Genomic DNA, 22,781 nt, shown 5'->3' with positions numbered 1-22,781 from the left:
CTTACAAATAACCAATATAATACAAATGACTCCTCCCAGCAGCCCCTAGCTACTGTTGCCAAGAGGCAGTTGAAGCTCAGAGAAAATAAAGAGCTTTGGAGATGGATGAAAGAAAGACATTTTGAAAAACAGGAATAACTAAAAGTAGCTAAGCCTTGAAAAAGAATGCCAGCTAGACTGGATTTGAATATAGCATGTTCAATGACCCAAAATATCTCCCATGACCGTGACCAATTTCTTTCCTTTTTGTTATTCTTTTAAAAATACTTTTTTGTTGATATCTTATGATTTGACATCATCTACATTTCCCATTGTGTTTCTTCTCTTCTCCTTACCACTGAACCACTCCTTATGATGATGGTGAAGAAGAAAATAGAGGATGAAAGAAAAAAAATAACGTACCTACTTAGTATTTATTAAGCTCCTACTATGTGGCTGCTTAGCACTGGGATAAGTACCGAGTAATACAAAAACAAAAATGAGAAAGTGTCTGCCCTCAGGAAGCTTATATTTGAATATGAGAAATGACATGTACATATATAAATGTATACACAATGCATATATTACATTTGTTGTTGTTGGGAAAGCACTAGTAGCTGAAGGGATGAGGAAAGGCTTCTTTGAGGAAGTGTTGTTGGTTTTAAGCTTTTATGGAAGCTAGGGTTTCTAATAGGTGGGGATGGGGAGGGAGTACATTCTAGACATAGCAGTGAACAAAAACACAAATTCCACGAAGGAGCCATGCTTCCTTTGTGGAGAATGGGGAGGGAGGACACCAACTTTGTTCAGTTTAGGACTTGTGTTTTATGGCCCAGGCCCCAGGTAGGGGAATGCTGACTCATCCATGCTTAAGAGGTAGGGTAAGACATTAGACAACTATAAGAGAGGCAGCCAGTTAGACCCAGAATAAGAATGCACAGTGCAAGTATTTAGAGAGGCACTGATAAGCCCAGGACATCTGTAATGGAAAAAAAAATAACTTAACAAGTATGGAGGCCTTATATCAAAAAAGCAAGTGATGGGGAGATTTCCCCAGTGGTTATTTATAGTGCCTGTTACTATATAGGCAGGCAGCTGTGGTGGTGGTCTTCAGTGGTCCATTCATGGCCCTGGTAACCTCAACATGCCCATTTATTGCAGTTCTTGTAGTGTGACTGCTTAGATTCAGGTACATCTCAATATAAATTCGTTCAGTCAGATACTTTCCTCAGCTGAAACTGATGATAATGCACTGGTAGAATTTTTCATTTTGGGGGAACTGGAGGTAAATGTTTTTGGTACATGTAATACAAAATAAGCTTTAATAGGATTTGAAAGGAACAATAACAACATCCCTCCCCTCTTCTTCTGTCTCGAGCAAACCCCTTACCACACCTCACCTCACCCCAACCCTCCTGCAAAAATAAGAACACATTTAATGAGGTTTCATTGTAAGTGGTCTGGTCATATCTTCAGCCTGTAGCTTTAGCAAAATATGGTACTGGGAAAAGTTGGTAACATAAACTGAAGTTGTTGTTAATGTTCTGTATTTGGTACCCTCTTCTGTCTTTGGGTTTCTTGGTAAGGTTGAATCTTAGTAGAGGGCTGATCAAAATTCATCAATGATCAATCAACAAACATTTATTAAGTACATGCTATGTACCTACTTAGTATTTATTAAGTTCCTGCTATGTAGCTACTTAGCACTGGGCTAAGTTGATCTATAGGGGAGGTATCACAGTGCAGTGGAAAGCACGAATGTGGAGTCAAAGGATCCTAGTTTGAATCCCAGCTTTTCCACTGGGTGTTCTTGGTCAAATCTCTTAAACTCTCTGGGTCACATCTTTCTGTTTTGTTATATGATGGGGTTGGACTAGATGACCTTTAAGGTCCCTTCTAGTGCCAATGGTATGAGAATATTTGTATATACTTTAGGCAGTATGCCAAAGCAGAGCAGAGAAGGACACTTGAATATCTTATCTGTTTTTTCTTTTCTCCTAATTGTCCATTGAACTTCATGAATGAAAAAAAAATAAAATGTTGCTCAATTTTGTTCAGTCCCTTTCTGCTTATTCAAATATGGAGTATCAGAATATGGAGTATCAGAAAAAGGACACCAAGGATGCTAAGAATTACAATTTATAGACCATATTTAAACATTAACTTATCAGTACTCTGAATATGAACTATTTATCCAGTGAGTAGTGAATTAACATACTATTGGAAGAACTAAACCATACTTTTATTGATATTCTCACAATACATGAAACCAGAAGACCAGAAAAGGGTTGCAGCTAAATGAAGGTATGGTCCACATGTTCTCCTTGGAGGGTCACGCAAAGTAGTTGGCAGAGTTAGTTTCATTGTGTACCCAAAGGAAACAAGAAACATAATTTCATGGGACAGTTGATCTTTTCATTTTGCAGCACATAATCATGAGCAAAAAGGATTACCAGGAAGATAATTTCTCAGTGCATGCATCAAACAGCTTACTAATGTTGATGAGCTAGAGAAATTCTATGAAGTAGGTAAGATATTCCAAAGCATCTCATTGATTAGAGAGAGATTGTTTTTCAGATCAACCCTGATTTAGAATACATGCACATTTGTAAAATACAGTAGAGGAGAATGGATTATTGCTATCATTATTACTTCATTATAACAGCAAAAGCAGAGGAGGTGAAATAAATCTATGGAAAACTTGGCTTGAGATTTAACTAAACAACATCATCCCACGAGTATTCACAGTTGAAATTGGAAGGAGGCCAAAAAATACATGGAAACTGGACATTTGTCAGGATTTCTAGAAACTTTTAGGGCAACTAGGTGGTACAGTAATAGAGTTCTGGGCCTAGAGTCAGGAAGTTTAAATCCAGCCTCAGACACTTACTAGCTGTGTGACCCTGGGCAGGTCACTTAATTGTCTTTGTCTTAGTTTCTTCATCTATAAAATGAGCTGGAGAAGAAAATGGCAAGCCACTCTAACATCTTTGCCAAGAAAACCCCAAATAGGGTTACAAAGAGTTAGACATGACTAAAAAAAGACTTGAACAACAACTATATAAATGTTTATTTATTTTCATCGGTGACAGTGGAACCATCACATTTTACCCTGAAACCTCAGTCCTTGCCATGTTAGAGCTGTAAGATCAGTGGCATTTAAGAAGATGAAGTCAAGAAAAGTGGCCTGACCAAAATAGATCCACACTGAAGACACTCTAAGAAAGAAGAAAAAAGCATAGAAAATATTACTATCCAAAAAGATGATTGATACAAATTCATGTGGATAATCAATAACTACTCATCTGGGTACTCTGACTTCTTGAAAGGAAGTACATACCTCTGTACTCCTGCTTTACTGTGAAGTAAGACCCATTGGATCTCACAGGACGGGATATCACCATGTGTCAGGAATTGAACCTCAAGGGAGGATCTACCTCCTCCAGTGAACTTCTTTTCAACCACTGATACTTTGCTTCAACCCATTTCTCAGTGGTTAGTATACTGCCATTACTTTATACTCACTTTATACTCGCAGTATACTTGAACCTCCTGCTGCTACTGAACTAACCCCATTCTAGATACTAGACTTACCACTCCCTTAAGCCCATTCACTTCAACCATACCCCCACTCCAATCCTGCCCCAATGTCAAACTCCATATAACTCATCACCTTCCACTGTGCCCTTTGGAATGCCTGCTCCAAAATTCAACTTTCCTTTACCTTAAACTTCTGTCTTTCTTAACTCCTTCCATCTTCTGGCCCTTACTGAAAGGTTGGAGTATCACCCTTGATCCCACCCTTTCTTGACTTCTCCAGCAAATTGACCTTACTATCATTTCCATTCTTTCACTTAATTTTAACCAGGTGTGGGATATTGAGTCATCAGCTTTTCTAGTTCAGCAATAAATTGTCAGAGGTGGGATTCAATCCAGCAAGTTGTCCTGCATAACCAAAGCAGACAGAAAATATCTGTGCATATTTTGTGTGTATGTTTGTATGAGTGTGTGACTTGTTGAAAGCATATACATGATAATTTAAGCAGAGAAAGAACTCTAACAACTAAGGAATCAAGAAAAGCTTTCTGTAAATGGGGGCACATTAGCTGAGCCCTGAGTGAAGCCTAGGATACTAAGTGAAGGGTGTGTGGTGGTGGTGGGAGGAGGAGAATGTATCCTAGCTATGAGGGAAAGCATTTGCAAAGTCATGGAGGTAAGAGATGGAATACCTCATTTGGGGAACACACATGTGAGATGGGTTAGAATGTAGAATATAGGAAGGAAAGTCATTTGTAGTAAGCCTGGAAAGAGAGACTTTCACCAGATTCCAAAGAGTTTTAAACAGCAAACTAAAGAGTTTACATTTTTTGTTTATGTGTCAGAGACTACAGGGAGAGACTGGATGTGCTTGGATAATGATACGGTCAAATGTGCCTAGTTTTAGCTTGTTCACAAGCGCTAGAGTAAGGATTAAGAAAATGCATCAGGTAAGGAAAGGAGCAAACAAACACATAATTTGGTTACATGAAAGGAAGATGATAGAAACATGGAGAAAGGGGTAAAGAGAATAGGTTACACATGAGCCCCCCTTCCATTTGAATTGGACAAAGGAGGATTGAACACATACATACATACATACATACATACATACATACACACAGAGTTTGATATAGAAATACATTAAATTCAACAGAGACTCAGGTCGGGGCAGGAGAAAGGAGAGGATAATACTAAAGGGGAGGGTAGATGAAGTGGACTAATTAGTATAAGCAAAATAAACTCCCGTCTTCCAAGAAGAGCTTATGAAAAGAGGAATAAAATAAAAAAAAATCAAAGGAGAGCAGGCGTAAGCATTAGTAGGACATAGGAGGAAGGGATTCATGAAGAGCAGTGTAGAGTTGGCCTGGTTTTCTAAGGATTTAAGATTGAGAAGAGAAGAGAGTGTAGCCAGAACATGGGTGAGAGTCTAGAAAACTACTGAGAGGGAAGGAATTGGAGGTAACTGTGATGTAGTGGATAGAGTGCCGAGCCTAGTGTCAGAAAGACTCATCATTTGTGAGTTCAGATCCAGTGTTGGACACTTACTAGCTGTGTGACCCTGGGTAAGTCATTTAAGCCTGTTTGCCTCAGTTTCCTCATCATAAAATGAACTGGAGAAGGAAATGGCAAACCTCTCCAGTATCTTTGCCAAGAAAACCCTAAATGGGGTCACAAAGTTGGACACAAATGAAAAAAAAAAGACTGAGGCAAGTGACAGTGAAAATAGGTTCAAGAGTAAAAAGGCATGGGGAGAGATGGAATGAATGATAGAACATTATGTTCAGAGAAAATAGTAGTTCCAGAATATGGAAGTGAAACACTTGTGGATGATTGCAAGATTAAGAATGTGACCATCACTGTCTCTAGCCAACTTAGATTAGGTGATGAGTTGAGTTGATTGAGAAACCATGTTGTTTACAAGAAATAAACTTGAAATGGAAAGATTATAGGGTAACAAAATATGTTTTCCAGTAGCTCAACTTAAAAAGCAGGTATAGAAATCATAATCTCAGAAAAGGAAATAATAAAATAGACTTAATTAAAAGAAATAAACCTTGGAGCTACATTATACTTAAAGGCATTTTAGACAGTGGAATAATATCAATACCCAATACATATGCACTGAATGACATAAAATCAAAATATTTAAAGGAAAAGTTATCCAAATTATGTTTTTTCAAAACAACAAAATTATAATAGTGGTGAATTTGTCTCCCTCTGAGACAAATCTAATCAAATATAAACAAGAAAGTCATCAATTTTTAGAAAAAATGTATTCAATAAGGGGCTTTTGAAGAAGGAATTAACAATTATTTGGAGGTCAAAGAATTTAGTTCTAAAGAATTTGTTGGTCAAAGAAAAAAAATCATAGAAAATACAAATAGCAAGAATAATGGGCCCATATTCCAAAATGTTTGAGATGCAGCCAAAATAGTTCTGAAGGGAACATTTGTTTCTAAGCACTTCATTCAACAGAAAAGGAAAAAGAACAGATCAAGAAATTAGACCTGCAACTAAATCAGCAAATCAAAACAGTATGAATAAATACCAGAATAGAAATTCTGAAAATCAGAGATTAACAAAGTTGGATGCAAAAATACCATTGACTTGCTAAATAAAACTAGAAGCTTTAAAAAATAAAAACACCTAAAATCAATAAGACCTTAGCTAGTCTGATTTTTAAAAGAGGAAAACCAAATTGCCACTTCGAAAAAGAAATGAAAAAAATATTGAAGTTGTTTTGCCTATGCCACCAAAACTGTGACATAATAGATAGCATTGTATATGTATATGTGTGTGTGTAGTAGTACATTTTAGAAATTCTTCTATTTAAAAAAAATCATGGGTATGCAAAGAGATTGAAATCTTTCAAGCAAATATTTACCAATTCCAACAAACACAACTGTACTATTCTTATTTAGTGGCACAGGAATTATTTGAAGTGCCTAACAGATTTGTTATTCTATTGGTCACCTAGATTTAGATAAATGCTTATTTAAAAGTAATCCAGCTGTGTGTCGGTTAACCACTAGACTCAAAAATATATTTTCTAGAGTGGAAGAACTGATAAGGAGTTTACTGTACTTGCTATTGTTCCCAAAATTTAAATTCAAGCTCAGTAGGCTCACTTGAACCTTTGTAACAAATTAACATTTGACCTATTATCTTATTTGCTTAACAATATCTATTTATTTTTGTTAGTTGTTAGTAATGTAGGTTTTTCTTAACTCTATGAACATAGTATAAATATAACGAACTAATACAAAACATATGAATACATAATGAACTAGAACAGCTGAGAAGTAAAAATATTGACTACTTTTGGATGAATAAGCATCATGATAAACAGTTAATTTTTTTAATGTAATAAAAAGCTGATAAAGTCTAAATGGAAAATGTGAAATTATGAATCTCAGGTTTAGTTACTAATAATGCGTGAGTTGTCTCATATCTCTTTGGATTTCTTTGCACTGGAAAACATATTTGGCCATCTGTATTTGTCCCAAACTGTGGGTTTTTGAATTTTCAGCATTTATAATTAATTGCAAGGCTAGATGCTTTTTCATGCAAGGATAGCTTCTTTTCTACTTTTCTAAATCCTGATATGATGATTGAATTAGCAACTGTATAGCCCTTTCAATTTATTCAGCTGTTAAAAAGAGTTTAAGAGCAGGAATCATAATCTTATTACTTCATGAGCATTTTCAGACAGTCATTTCAGGCTGCATATTTTACATGTTGGCTGCCCAGATCGGAAAGGTTGGCAAGCCAATTCAATTAATTCAATTCATTAAGCATTTATTAAATACCTACTATTTCCCAGGCATTATGTATACAGAGAACAATCTCCCGCTCTCAATGAGCAGTTTCTATCGGGCAGCAGAAGTGTCACACTTGTGGTCAGATTGAGGTCACTGTTCCATAGCACTAGGGAAACTAACATGTACACATATAAACAAATATAAAACATATGCAAAGTAATTTCTGTGTGAGTGTACACAGGTCCAATATGAACAGTAGTTTGTTAGCAATAGAACATGGGTTCCAGAAGGTACAATGGAAGGGTAAAGAAGAGAGGAAACCAGATCTCAGAGGCTTGAAGCTGACATAAAATTTTATTCATGGTTTACAATACAACTAAGACCCAATATCGATAAAGTTCCTTGAGCTTACATGTGTACACACACACACACACACGCACACGCACACACCCACACAAATACACACATATATGTATATATAATCCTCTCCCTCCCCCCTCTTTCTCTTCCTGTTGTCTCCTTCTCTCTTTTTATCTCCGTCTTTCATCACAGATTAGAGTAAGTGTGTAACCCTCCTTCTCCTCCCCCATCTATTCTTCTATTTCAGTAACTTCAATTCATAATGATTCTTTCTAAGAAATTCTCTTTGAATTCTCCTCTTTTTATTACTCCTTCTCTTTTCTAGGATACTCTAGAATCCATTCTTAAAACTATCAATTCTTGAAGGTGATACCAAGATGTAGTGAGCAGTGCTCTGTAATCTAAGTCCATGGGTTTGAGCCCTATTCTTTGCCTTTTCCCCATGTCTTGGCCCTGTTGATGTCATGTCATCCTCCCTTTGGAGGTCTGGTTCCCTGTTCATTCACCTCTAAGTTCAATTCTCTGCTTATCTCTGGGCTCTTTTGAAGGAATAACTCAAATTCTTTCCTATTACTGAATTTCCAATTACTTTCTTTGATATGTAAGCTCTGTTTTGCACTATATCTTATTTTGGGATGTAGCTGATCTTTGTTTTTTGAAATGTTGTATTACATATTTTCCTTTTATTTCACATAAAAAAAGGTTTAATCCTGTGGTATTCTTATTATTCTTCCTTTGAAAGTGAAAGTTTTTTCTTCTACTTTACAAAATGTGTTTGATGTTATAAATCTAAAATCTGATTATAATTTTCTGTGATAAATTGAATGTAAGTTTTTTTCCTGTTGTGTGAATTCCCTTAATATGCACTTTGCCAACTACCTTAAATATTTCTGAAGAATTTTCATGCCTGATTTCTTGAAGTATCATATCAGAGGGTTTTTTTTTTTGGTGATTTCTTTTCCCCACAACCTGTAATTCACAGCTTATCTTTTCACATTCATACAGTTTATGTTCTTAATTTGTAGAGACAGCATGAGACCTTTCAATCTTATTGTGTTCTAGTTTTATTAAATTAATTTTCCATCTACATTTGTATTTGCATTGGTATAAATTATTTTGTTTTCTTTATCAGAGAATCTATTGTTTTAGAGGTATCCTGTCTTGTTTTTTTTTCCCTCTAAATTTCCTACTCTCTTTTTAAAATGTCTCGTTTATTTCTTGTGAGGCAGTGTGCTGTAGTAGATAGAAAGCTGGGCAGCAGTCAGGAAAATCTGGATTCAAGTCCTATCTCTGGCATAGAGTTGCCTTTTGACTCTGAACAAGTCACTTAACCTCTCATGGGCCTGGGCAAGTCTTGAAAAAGTTGGAGAGCAACTTTTGGCTTGCACTGGTAGAGGAAGCTCCTCACTGATATTGTGCTAGACAGTGAAATCATGTCCAGGAAGAAAAAAAAATATGAGCGCTAATTTCACTTAATTTCACTTAATTTTTATTGCTCATCTGAAGATTTTTAGAGTTTTACTCCATTGTCATTTGAGGGGTGTTCACCCTTCCTTGACTGATTTTGACTGTGACCTTTCTCGTGAATACTTGTTCATTGAGATTACTTTTTTTTCTTTGAATATTGGTTCATTTCTTCTCCCCACTTAACTTTATTTGTCCGTATTAGTTTTTGTTTTTGTTTTTGGCTAGGCAATGGGGTTAGGTGACTTGCCCATGGTCACACAGCTAGTAAGTGTCAAGTGTATGAGGCCGGATTTGAACTCAAGTCCTCCTGACTCCAGGGTTGGTGCTCTATCCACTGTGTCACCTAGCTGCCTCTTTTTGTCCCTATTAGTCATTCTGCTGATTTATCTCTAGAGGCTTTCCTGTAATTGTGTTTTTTAACCTCAGTTTTCTATTCTTGGGATCTTTTTAAATTTCTTGCTATCTTACAAAACTTACCTATTCAGGAGACTCTTTCCTTCTAGCTTTTTTCCAATGTTATACTAGCTATTATGTTTAAATTAATTTGTCTTAAGTTGTTAGAAGATGGTAATGTCTTAAGATGTTGTCTTTCCCAGAAAACATGCTTGAATTTTAACAGGGGTATTTAATTGTAGGAATTAACATCCTTTAATAGGTCCCTGGAGGAGACACTTAAGAGCAACCTTTTGTGTTCCTTAAATCAAACTTGTCACTTCTGTGTACAGGTAGAACCGATGTTGTTTCTTAGATATAGAAGCTTATTCATTTAATCTTTTAAAAAATCTTAATCATTTAATCTTCATTTGAAAAATATGAAGAATACAGTGCGGAGTCTAAATGGTGTTATTTTGGCAAGTAAATAATGTTTATGGACATGACTCCATGCAGTTGCTTTGGTGGTAAATGATTCATTTCCACCTGTGTCAAGGGAAACACTTTATTATGTTACTGTTTTTTTTCCTACTTTAATTCTCTCCTCATCCCCAGTTTTATGCATGAAAAGCTTGGAAACTAGTGCAGATTATCTGTCTTATGGCAAGAGATCATCATCTGGAATTTATGAACCTATGACGCTGGAGGACAGAGCAACCCCAGCAATAAAGCAAGGATTGTTGCATTCTTTCCAAACAACTAGCTTCATCGTGTGTTGGTGTTGTGGGTTTTCTTTTTTTTTTTTTATTTGGAGCCTTGTGCCTTCTAGAGTGGGCCCCTGTTTCTCTGAAGGAACTCACTTGAGTCATTCTCCTGCCCTGATCTTGTTTGGGAGATCAGGATGCAAGTGTACAAGATGCAGGGTCTGTGTATTGTGAGAGTCATGTTTGGATCATGACTCAGGACTAATATCCAAGGGAATTAAGCCTGGAAAGTAGAATGCAAACTGTGTGTCCAGGATAATCGTCACTAATTTATTGAATTCAGGCTTCATCTCTAAGTGGAAAACAATGTTTGGATTGTGACAGGTTTGCTAGAGTTTGTTGACCTGACAATTTCTGGGGATGGCTGACACTGTTATTATTGTTGATATTGACCAGGTAGATTGTAATTTTCTGTTTTCTTATGGTTTTATTAGACATAGAGTATAAGAGCTTAAAATGTATCTTCATAGAAGAGTCTTAGTGAAAGCATCATAAATATGTCTAAAGTAAACATTCTCAGCAACTAGGTGGTCTAGTGCATAGAGTGCTGGGCTTGGAGTCAGGAAGACCTAAGTTCAAATGTTGACTCAGATACTTAGTAGCTGTTTAACCCTGGGCAAGTTACTAAACTCTGCCTGTCTCAATATCCTTAATTGAAAAATGCGGGTAATAAAGCACCTATCTCCCAGGGGAGTTGTGAGGAGCAAATGAGATAATGTTTGTGAAACGCTTGGTATAGTGCCTAACACATATTAAATACTTAATAAATGTTTATTTCCTCCCTCCTTTCCTTTTTTCTTTCCTTCCTTCTTACCTTCCTTCTTTTCTCCCTCCCTCCCTCCCTCCCTTCCTTCCTTCTTTCCTTCCAGCAAATGGTATTTTTGTAAACTGTTTGGCATGGCTTAATAAATGCTCATTTCCTTCTTTTCCTTTATGAAATAAAAAAAAAATCCAAGTGTTATCTGTCATGTTAAAACTCCCTGATCGTTATACAATTTAATCTATATATTACTTCCCTTTTCTTCTTTGTAGATATTAGAAAAATCATGCACAGAAATATTGGACTTGAAACCCTCAAGTGTCTGTGTGGGTGGTAAGTATCTTCAATTTTGTATTTGAATTAAAATAAAAACTTTAAAACTCATGTTGGAAATAAAAATAGCTAAGTTCCATTTCATAGTTTTTCTATCAGACTCAACATTTTGCAATAGTTATAGTGTTCACAGTTGTGGAATTTTAAAGTTACATAAGACTTAAGTGGCATCTAGTCCAACTCATTCCACAAAAGATTTTTACCTTTGCTTGGAGAGCTCCAATGACAGGTAATCCATGGCCTTTTGCAATAGTGTAGCTTACTTTTAGGGCAGCGAGGCGGTTCTGTGGATAAAGTGATGGGCTTGGAGTCAGGCAGACTCATCTTCCTGAGTTCAAATGTGGCCCCAGCCACTTACAAACTGTGTAACCCTGGGCAAGTCACTTAACCCTGTTTGCCTCAATTTCCTCATCTGTAAAATAAGCTGTAGAGGGAAATGGCAAACCACTCCAGTATCTTTTCCAAGAAAACCTCAAATGGGGTCATGAAGAGTCACATGCGACTGAAAAATAACTGAACAACAAGAAGTCTACTTTTGGAGAACTCTAATTGTTAGGAAGTTTTTCCTGCTGTTAATCTTAAGCCTTCCTCTTTATAGCTTCCATCCATTGTTCCAGGTTCTGCTTTCTGAAGTCCCGAATAGAACAAATTAAATCTCCCTTTCACATGATATCCTTTCAGATACATATAGACAGATAGCTTTTATGTTCCTCAAGTCTTTACAGGTTAAACATCTGCAGATCCTCATATAGCAAGGACGTGAAGCCTTCACTACACTGGTTGCCTTGACAGTCTCTAAAGACTAAAAGTCACAATACTTCCTAAACTTTCACTTAAAGAAGACCTTGTTACATTTTACCCATCATCATTTTGGTCCTCATGTTAGAAGATGCCTGTCTTGATATTGGGGAAGTTGCTACTTTTGATTAATAGGGGTTCCTCACCCTAGTTTCGTAGAGCTCAGCTAGCTCATATAATTATTATTTCTAGTGTCATTATGAAATTCTCTAATTATCAAAATAAAATTAGTTTTAATTCACTGCAAGTTAAAAATAAACATGTGCTTTATGATATTCCATGATACTGGAAAGTGCACATACGCCATCTTTGAGTTGGCTTACAATTCATTCTCTGGCTTTTATCTTCCAACGACATGGGGAGCATCCATTTGAGTCTAGCAACTCTTTCCCTGCTCATTTTTCCTAGGCAAATTTCTATGAATTCAAGCATTAAAAATTAGGGTTTAAAGAATGTGCGAAACAAACGAACAAACAAATAAATAAATAAAATTAAAGAATGTAAAGTAGAAAGAATGTCAGATTTGGAGGTATAGGACCTGAGTTAAAATTCCAATTTCGGTTGGAGGAGTGATACAGGAGGTTTACGTGTATGATCTTGTCCAATTTACCTCCTACGTACACATGTCCTCATATGTATAATGAGATAGTTGGTCTAGAAAAGGAAAGTCCCCTCCAGCTCTAAATAATATGTTCCTAAAATGGTGTGTTAGACTTTTTTTTCTTTTATGAGTATTTGCTAAGTTTTTAAGAATTTTTCTATAGCTCAACATTTTTTTCATGATTATGTTTTGCACAAGCAAAACCAATGCAGCTAAAATTAGAAGGGAAAAATGATAATTTAGAAAAACAAACATCTTTGCAGCAAACTTCCCTGATAATGATCTGATTTCCAATAGTGAATTTAATACAAAATTTAATTTCAGAGCTTAATAATTACAAATGCTTATGTACATTTATTCAAACAAGAATCAAACCTCAGTCTAAGTCATTGCACATACACATTGAAACAGAAAAGATAAGTCATGAAAACTACTCAGCTTCTTTGGGCTCAATATAATATTAAATTTTTTGGTACAGTTTTTGTAAAATATTTGTGAGATTTGTAAAATATTTGTAAAATAACCATGGAAGTCATAGTCATTCCTAAGATGCAGCAAATTGGGGCAGTTCTCTCGGGTCCTAAGCTTTGAGAGCCCCTGAATGGTTATGATTGACATTTGGGGAATAATTCAGCGAGACATCCTGCAGGAGGAAAAGAAGTATGCCTTATATTTACATTTCTATAGTCATTTTAGACCCTCACCTTTCCATCATTCAGGCAAGGTTGTTGGGACTATCCTTCCTTTATTTTGTCAATTCTTGCCTCCTTCAAGTCTACCTTGAATATTTTTTAACCTTAGGTTTGGGCATACATGTGTTATTTTTCATTGGCCACTTCCTCCTTCCCTCCTATCACCCCAGCAGCAGTCCTAGCTCTTAAGCTAAGGGTAATTAATAGGAAACAATTTTTTTTAAAAGAGCAAGATTAGAATAGAGTATTAAATACATGGTTCGTAGGAAAAATAACGAAAACTTATAGTGAATAGTATTTGACGACAACCATGTATGTTGTATGTAAGTATGGGAGAGGCTGGAGGCACTGTTGACATGGGTATAGTCTTTAATATTTTCCCAGGGTTAGAGAATAAATTTTGAGTTACAGTGAAATCACATGGTCAGAAAAAAATAAATTAAAAAAAAAGTTTGCTTTATCTTTAGTGTTTAGAGAGTGTAAAGTGTTGGTGGAAAGAGGGACAACATCATTTTTTTCCTTTGATTCTTCCAGATAATTTGCTGTGTTATCCAATTTAATTAGATTGTCTGCTGTTCCTTATCTGTGACATTTTGTAGCAACTTCACTGCATAAATCATGTCCCTGGAATCATTTCCTAGTTGAAAAAATCTTTTCTAATAGTCACATGTATAATTCTTGAAGGAAACTTTTGGGATCAACTAAATCATCAACCACCTTATTTTACAGATGAAGAAAGTAAGGCCTGTAGCAGTGAAGTGATGAGGAACCCCCCCACCCACACACACATAGTGAAGGAGTCAAAATTCAAACACAAGTCTTTGATTACTAATCCACTGGTCTTGCCATGCTACCCATATAATTAGGGCTAGAAAAAATTCAGATTTTTTAGAAAATATTTCAAAATGTTGCTTCTATTTATTTTATTACCTACCTTATAGAGGTTAGTAGAGTAATTTTTACTCAGAGGCAGTCACTAAAAATGGACTGATAGACCATAGGTGGATGATCAAAGGGTAAAGGAATCACATATCTTCCTGAATAGGTGACTGTTACTTGACTAGAAGCTGGTGGGGTTTTCAGCATGTCTCACAGAGGATCTACACTGGTCCAAAGTAATTTTACTTGTGTGGAAACAGTCCCCAGTAGTGCAAAAGGGCAGCTCACCTGTAAATTATGGTCTTAAAGAGCTGTTTAAGTCCCTGAGAGGTTAAGTAACTTACTTATTATCACACACCTAATACATATCTAATACGGACTCATAGCCAGGTCTTTGGAACTTGTAGTCTGGCTCTCTGCCCACTATTCCCTACTGTGCTCCCTCTCTGGATCCGACCTAGGAGGAAGAATATTAGTCCTCTGAAGCAGGGATTCTTAACTTGGTGTCCATGAACTTGGTATTTTAAAATATAACCACATTTCAATATAATCCATTTCTGTTTAATTGGATATATTTTATTTTGTACATTTCAAAAAAAAAAAAAAAAAAAACCAACAACAACATTCTGAGAAGGGTTTCGCTAAATTGCCAAAGGGGTCCATGACAAAAAAAAAAAAAAAAAGGTAAAGAATTCTTGCTCTAAATGATTGGATAAGCTAATGTAGATTACCAAAAACCATTGCAAACCATGACTCACTCTATGAATCCCAGATGTTATTATTTAGAAGGAAATCCTGAGAAGTTTATTTCCTTTCTGGATAATCATTGATGCTTTGATGATTTCAGTTCAGGTCTACTAACCATCAACACTTGACAAATACTTTTAAGTATTTCAAGGTTGTGTAACTTCTCTGGTGTAGGCAATCCCTCCACAGACATTTCTGGCAGCCCCTTTAAAAGTAAGATGGTGATTTTTCAGAGTCGCTTTAATGGAAACAGGTAGCATTCTGTGGATCACCTGGTAATGAGCGTGTTCAGATTTAGGTTGGCTTGTGGACAAATAACAGAAATGTAGCTGATCATTGAACCAGTACTCAGGGCCTGATTTTCAGCTTGCCAGACCTTGGATTCTGTTGTCAAGAACACCAGGTCACCTCCACTCCACAATTTAATTAAATATTTTCAGGTTTTTTTTTTAAGCATGGTGTCATTATTAGTTATTTCACTGGGAATCTAAGAACTTTGTTGATGCAAAAATGGAACTATTTTGACATTGCTAATTATCACAGGGCAACTAGTTGGCACAGTGGCCTGGAGTCAGTAAGACCTGAGTTCAAATCAGGCCTCAGGCATTTGTTAACTGTATGAGCTTGGGCAAGTCACTAAACTTTTTTGGCCTCAGTTTCCTTAACTGTAAAATGGAGAGAATAATAGTACCTACCTCTCAGGGCTATTGTGAAGATTGAATGAGATAATATTTGTAAGCACTTAACAGTGCCTGGCACTTACTAGACATCATCATCATCATCATCATCATCATCATCATCATCATCTTCATGACACAAGGACATTTAAAACTGCTTACTTGACACTTCCATGGTCTTTTGCCATTATTAACTTTTAAAAATATTAAAGGAAATGTTTATTTTCTTTTTCCTTTTTAGAGGAATTTCAAATTGTGCTGACAGGAAGAGGGTTCGTGATGGGTAGAAGTGAAAACAGTGCTTCGTGTACCTTTACTGTGAATGAAACATACACCATAAGTGAGTATTCCCATCATCCCAGAATTACTTCCATAATTGCAGAATAAAGCAGCATGAAATGTCACAAAAGTTTCATATTTATTAAAAAGAAATGCTGTATTGATCTTTCCCCCCACTCATGAAGGAAAAGGAGTATTTCTCTATTGACTTCAATGCAGCAATTCTTGCAATTGGTGGTTGAATGAGATGAAATTTAGCATACCTTCTAATTTTAAGATTTAGACATTTAAAACTGGTTTCAAAGGTCAGGCATAAATAACTTCTGTTTATTAAGTTTGTTTTTTGGTTTCGGGTTCAGAGCTATACTTGATCCCATTCCCTGCCTTTTCCAGCAAATTGCAACTTTCATCATTAAGCCTACCTCTCAAACGCTCAAACCTCTCTCTAGCTTCATTAGACATTGTTTCTACCTCTGACACTCTATGACCTCACTAGACTGGACTTCACTCTATTCCCCACACATGGCACTTCATCTCCAATCAATCAATAAACATTTATTCAAGGCTTGCTTACTGTATGCCAGAGACTGTGCTAAGTTCTGGAGATGCCTCATCAGCATAGCTTTGGCATTCTTAAGTGACAGTACTTAAAAGGCCTTAGGGTTGCCATGCTTTCTGTTAACTTTTCTTTTTTCCTTTATCTTGTGTGTGTGTGTGTGTGTGTGTAAGGTGTATCTCAAAAGATGTTTCAATTAAATTAAGTTGTTTTTTTAAAAACTTATGTGACCCTTAATTGACTTTTCTTGTGGGTCAGTGACCCTTACAAACTTTTTCCATATCTGGCTTCTGCTCTCTGGAAGTTTATACTCTGTGTCAGCTGGGTTAGTTTTGCTGTCTGGCACAGGCTGTTGAAAATGTCCAGACAGAATGTTTCTGTTTCTCTCTGTTGGTACTAGTTGGTGGTTGGTGAAAGTTCCAAAATATTAAAGTGGATGCTTACTTCATTCCTCAGCATCACTGTTTTGCATGTAAAGACTCAGTTCCAAAGTTACATTCAATAACCAGTTACCTAGATAAATGAGACATGAACTAGGCACGTCCTTTTCATAGGCAGTAAAGGAATGTTGAGAAAAGTCGTCTTTGTATAGCATTAAACAAGTCAGCTTCAAATGAGATTGTGAACAGATCCATCTTTTAAGGACTCAGCCAAATATTACTTTCTCTGGTCTACCAGACTGAAAATAATCCCTTCCTCCTTGAAACTCTTAAAGCCCACTATTTGTAAGTCCCTTAGGGTAAATTGTTCTGTTTTTATTATGATTATGAATGCTTGTTTTAGCTGTGATGTAAGGGTGATGTTGTAGGACCATGTTATGAAGATTTTATATCTCCTTCACTCATTCAACATTCGAAAAGTTTTTATTAAGTAAACTTCTACATGCCAGTACAGGGGAGACAAACCCAAAACCAAAATAATTACTGCCCTCAAGAAGGTTACGTATATACATGAAAGTAAATACAAAACATCTTCAAGCTAAATACAGCAGCTGGGGGATGGGGCTAGGCCTTATGTAAGAGAAGAGATGTAGAGGAAGCTAAGGGTTTTGGGAGGCAGAGGTAAGGACAGAATGAAAAGTCATAGAGGTAAGAGATGAATGTCATAGACAGGGGACAACTAGTGGGCTAGTTTATCTGGAACACAGAGTACATAAAAGAGACTAATATGGAATAAGTCTGGAAAGATTGGCTGGAGCCAGATTGTCAAGAGGGTTTAAATATTTAACACAAGAGTTTGTATTTTATCCAGGAATCGAAACATATTGGACTGGTTCTTCCTGTATTGTCTAGGCTGGAAGTGCAGTGACCATGGGCCAGCCCCCATTAGTGATTGTCATGGAAGGATTAACCTGCTTCATTTTTGTGACCTGGGTCATTCTGGCCTTCCTTGGGCAGCCTTGTGATGCTCCAGTCTTGGGGACTCACCACGTTGGTGAAGGACCCTATACAGATTCCTGATTTACTTAACCTACTTTAGCTTGGAACTCCTGAACTCAAGCAATGCACCAGCTTTATCATCTCCAGCAACAAAGACTACAGATGTGGGTGACCACACTAGGCCCTGGGAGCTTTTTAAGCAAGGACTGGTTGTCAGACCTTTGCTTTGAAATCTCAGTGTGGCAGCTGTGTGAAGGATTGATTAAAGGTGGGAGAGACTTGAGGCAGGGAGATCAATTAGGTGGCTATTGTAGTAGCAATGGTGAGAAATGATGAGGATTTGAGCTAGGGTGATGATGGTGTGAGGGGAGAAAAGGGGGTATACACACATATGTGTAAAGCAAGGTGGAAGCATGGACAGAAGGAAGAAAATGAAGGAAGGAAGGATAGAAGGAAGGAAGAGAGAAAGGATGAAGGAAATAGGAGAGAAAGGAAGGAAAGAGGGAAAGGAAAGAAGGAGAGGAGGAAGAAAATAAACATTTATTAAGCACCTACCATGTGCCAGGCAATGTCCTAAGCACTTTACAAATATTATGTCATTTAATCCTCACCATAACCCTGAGAAAAGTTATCTCTATTTTATTATCTCCATTTTACAGTTGAAGATACTAAGACAGACAGGGGATAATCGACTTACCCAGGATCACCCAGCTATTAAGTGTTTGAGGCTGAATTTGAACTTGAGTCTTCCTGCCTCCAGGCCTAGTATTCTATTCACTGTTCCTCCTAGTGACTTCTAAGAAGTAGAATCAACAGTTTTTAGTAACTCATTAGATATGAGAAATAGGAAAAGTCAAATAGCCCTGTGATTATGAATATGGAAGAATGGTATATAGTGGTATCCTAGGTCAGCACTTCTTAAATTGTGGGTCACAACCCCATATGGGGTGTTGAAAAATTTGGCAACAGTAAAAGGTTTCTGAGCACACAATGACCAAAAATTAATTCAAAATCAAATGTGTAATGAACCCGAGGTGTTTCTGGCAGGGCTTGCCCATGTTGCATGAAGAGAGAATGGAAAGTGATGAACTAGAGAAAACAGATACACAATTTTTAAAAAAAGTTTATCTGTGAAAGGAAAGAGAGATGAGACAGTAACTGGATCAGGTGTGTGGGCTAAGAAAGTCTTTTTTAGATTTGTGAAGACCTCAGTGTGTTTTAGACAAATTCAAAGGAGCCAATGGAGAGGGAATGATGAAAGATAAATGAGAGAAGGGCAATTATTGATGGAGGATCATCTTGGGGAAAGTTGAAGGCTCATGGGATCATGTGCATTGGTACAAAGGGATTAACTTAGAAGTACCTCATCTGTGATAGGAGGGAATCAGGAGAGAGTCAGTGATGATGTTAAGAATTGTGAAGCTTGAAGCTTGAAGGAAGGAGTTGAGAGTGATTACATTGGGTGTCCCCAATCTCAGTGAAGTAGGCAGCTGGGTTGCCTGCTGTAGGTGGGCAAAAGAGTATAGATTTATAGGGAAGGGGAGGATAGGGAAGAAAAGTGTATTGTTGGTAGAAATTTTAAAAAATCTTAAATAAATTTTAAATCCAATCTTTTCCCCTTCAGGTCATTTGTACTCTTTTTCCTTTCTATCACTATGTCATGTCATCAGATTGTATGTTCATAGAGAACTTTGGGCTATCTTTTCAAAACTGAAGAGAAAAAACATATAATTCATATAATTTCATATTATCAGAAATTATGTGTCAATTTTATCATATAAAAACAGGATAATGAATAATCTACTGGGACTATTTATTGATCATATGATATATGATCTCTCTCTTCCTCCCTCTCTCTGTGTCTCTCTCTGTCTCTCTTTCTATCTTTCCCTCTCTCTCCCCTCCTTTCTATTATTTTCTTACTTTTTTCTTATCCAAAAGTACTTCTTTTTTGGAAGAAACTTGTCTACCCATATTTCTGCTGGGACGTTTGTATTTTCCAACAAACTTTACCGTTTGCATCATGCTTTGCATGTGAATTCATGAAATTGTACAGTATAATTATTTATTAATTTAGCAATACTTTGTTTTCTAGGTGTAAAACCAGTGAGTGTGCAGTCAAACTCTATGCTCTGTCCGGCACCTGTCCTGCATGAAGCTGGAGAGTAAGTCCTTTTAAAAAAAAAAATATATATATATATACACATGCATACATACACACACATATGTACACACACATATATATGCACACACATATACACACACCTATATATGTATATGTGTATATATATCGTATATGCATGTTTTTTGTAGTCATGTTTAAGAAATAAATTAAGCCAAATGTTAAAGACAGAATTTTTGTTAAAATATTTCCTTTATTCCTCATGTAATTCCCTTGATGTATATTAAACAGCTCACTCTGAGTAAAATACTTTGATTGGCACCTCAAACACCCATTCACACTGCTTGTTAAAAATGGAAATGTCTAGCTTTCATGTAAATTAGTTGGTTGATAGGGCATAAACAGAATTTTTTTTTAAGTTTTGGGGTAAGATTTTGACTTATTTCAAGTTCATATTTATTTATAGTGATAGGTGTTTAAAAGATTTCCCAGTGTAGGTAAGTGTAATTGTGATTCTGAAATGAGAGCCTGATTTGGTATCTTGTATAATATGTTAGAGCTATTCAGGCTAATGTGCAATATGTGAGCCAGAATGGCCTTACTCAGGCCAGGAAATCCCATGTGCCACCATAAGCCAGCCCAGTGTTGATGAAGTCTATGTGGCCGTATGGTTCTAGGTGCTGAGATGTTATATATAGGATGAGAATTTCAGTTGTTTCAAATATAATGTGGTCATATTTTCTCTTATTGGAAAAGTGGCTTTTTGTTGACTCTCTTTTCACTTAGAGAATTTAGTACTTTCTGAGCTGTGAAATTCTGCATAATGAACCAATTTCATGATTTTATCTTGGTATAGGAGTAACTTGAAGGGAAAACATTGAAAATTTATCACTCTTTAATGGTTTCATGTATCAAAATTCAGTATCAAATGCAAAATCTCCTGTTTGACATTGAAAACCCTTCATATCCTAGCCCTCTCCTACCTTTCCAGTTTTCTTACACCTTACACACACACACACACACACACACACACACACACCACACACACACCACAAAATCCAGTGACACTGATCTCCTTGCTTTCCCACAAGCAAGATGCTCCATCTCTTTACTCTGGGCATTTTCTCTGACTGTCCGTTCTACCTGGAATACTCTCCCTTCTCATCTCTACCTTCTGGCTTCCCTGGCTTCCTTCAAGTCCCAAATAAAATTGCACCTTCTACAGGAAGACTTCCCCATCCCCTCTTAGTTCTCAAGCATTCCCTATTGTTCACTATTTCCTATTTTTCATCCTGAATGTAGCATGCCTGTATGTATTTGTTTGCTTATTGTCTTCCCTGTTAGACGTTGTGCTCCTTGAGGGCAGGGACTGGCTTTTGTCTCTTTGTATTCCTAGTGTTTTAGCATAGTGCCTGGCACACAGTAGACCCTTAAATGGGGTCTTAAATGCTTATTGAGCGACTGACTGTACAGTTTCTTCAGAGATGGGGAAAATAAAAAAAAAACCGGATATTTGTTGTATATAAATTATGGTATGCATATGAAAGTGCATGATGTGCAAATATGAATTAGATATGCAACAAGCCCATTCCCAAACAGAAAAATGATTTCAAAGCTTAAAAGACTCATAATGTATATGAATGGTTAGCTTATCAGTACTAGTACAGTCAGTTGGGGAGGCTAATATTCAAGTCTGGTTAGGACATAAATAGTTTTGGAAACATTGTTAGTCGTTTTGCATTTCATTTCCATTGAAAAACCAAGTGGGAGAGATTTCCATTGGTCGCTTTTTGAGGTTGCTTCTTCACTTGGCACAAGCTCCTCCTGTTGTTTTTGTTGTAATCATGGTGATTGAACTACGTGATTCAGTCATGGCCCCCTTTCTGTCCACTGTGGCCATTTGGGCAGGGGATGCCCCTGACTGATTTGCTCATGAGAGATGATATTACTGAGATTGAAAGCCTCCGGGAACTTTCAAGTTCTCACAAGGCCCTGTTCCAAAGGAAAGAAGACAGAAGAGAAGGCAACCCTTACCCCGGCACAGGCTTGCTTGGGCAAGATATGTGCTCACACTTTGTGGCTGAGTGTCCAGGAAGGGCATCCTCCATCTGACCTTCTGGAAACCTCAGAGTGTTCCTTATTTTTTGAAGTTGGAAGGAAGAGTAACAGCCAGGGGATGAGTTCCCTCTTTAGCGTACTCATAGAACACTGCGTCAGTAGCCAGTCATGTGGACTCAACCCAGTTATGAGTCATACCTTTCAATAACCCTTCCTTTTATTAGGGTATTTCCTGGTCTAAGTAAATAATTGGTTTGGAAAGAGGAAGGATTTGGCATGAAGCACATTAAATAGTGGTTCAGCATGCTATTTGTAGTTCCCGTTGCCTCAAATAGTCCTTAAACACTCTACTTCTGCTCGCTTTGTTAGGTTAGAGGTAGGTTTTGGATGTTCAGAAAGGGATAGCCAGAGCCAGGGTGAGATACAGAGAGGGGACAGGTTGGGTTAGGGCAGATCTGGAGGCGCATCACACAGGGTGGGCTGTTGCCTGGAGTAGTGGTGGTTTTAGATGATGGTGATTAGGGAAGCAGGACATGCCTAACATCTTATATACATTCATTTTTTAGAAAGCTTATATGCTGAATTTACGTGTATCTTATATATTATAGTTTCAATAAATGTTAATGTTATATGAAAAAGTATTTCCCACTAGATAGG

At 36.8% G+C, this 22,781-nt stretch overlaps 1 protein-coding gene across 1 annotated transcript in view; it reads left to right on the top strand.

The window, feature by feature from the left end:
- ANTXR2 (ANTXR cell adhesion molecule 2) overlaps positions 1-22,781 on the top strand; it is a 210,424-nt gene that overhangs the window by 39,423 nt on the left and 148,220 nt on the right. The window contains exons 8-10 of the mRNA XM_027854470.1: positions 11,276-11,336; positions 15,972-16,070; positions 20,040-20,109. Coding sequence (XP_027710271.1) covers positions 11,276-11,336; positions 15,972-16,070; positions 20,040-20,109 — 230 coding nt within the window. The remainder of the gene's footprint in view (positions 1-11,275; positions 11,337-15,971; positions 16,071-20,039; positions 20,110-22,781) is intronic.

Source organism: Vombatus ursinus, unplaced genomic scaffold (assembly GCF_900497805.2).
Source record: "Vombatus ursinus unplaced genomic scaffold, bare-nosed wombat genome assembly UNPS02010461.1, whole genome shotgun sequence".
Classification (NCBI taxonomy): Eukaryota; Metazoa; Chordata; class Mammalia; order Diprotodontia; family Vombatidae; genus Vombatus; species Vombatus ursinus.
This window is presented reverse-complemented; position numbering and strand designations above follow the sequence as displayed.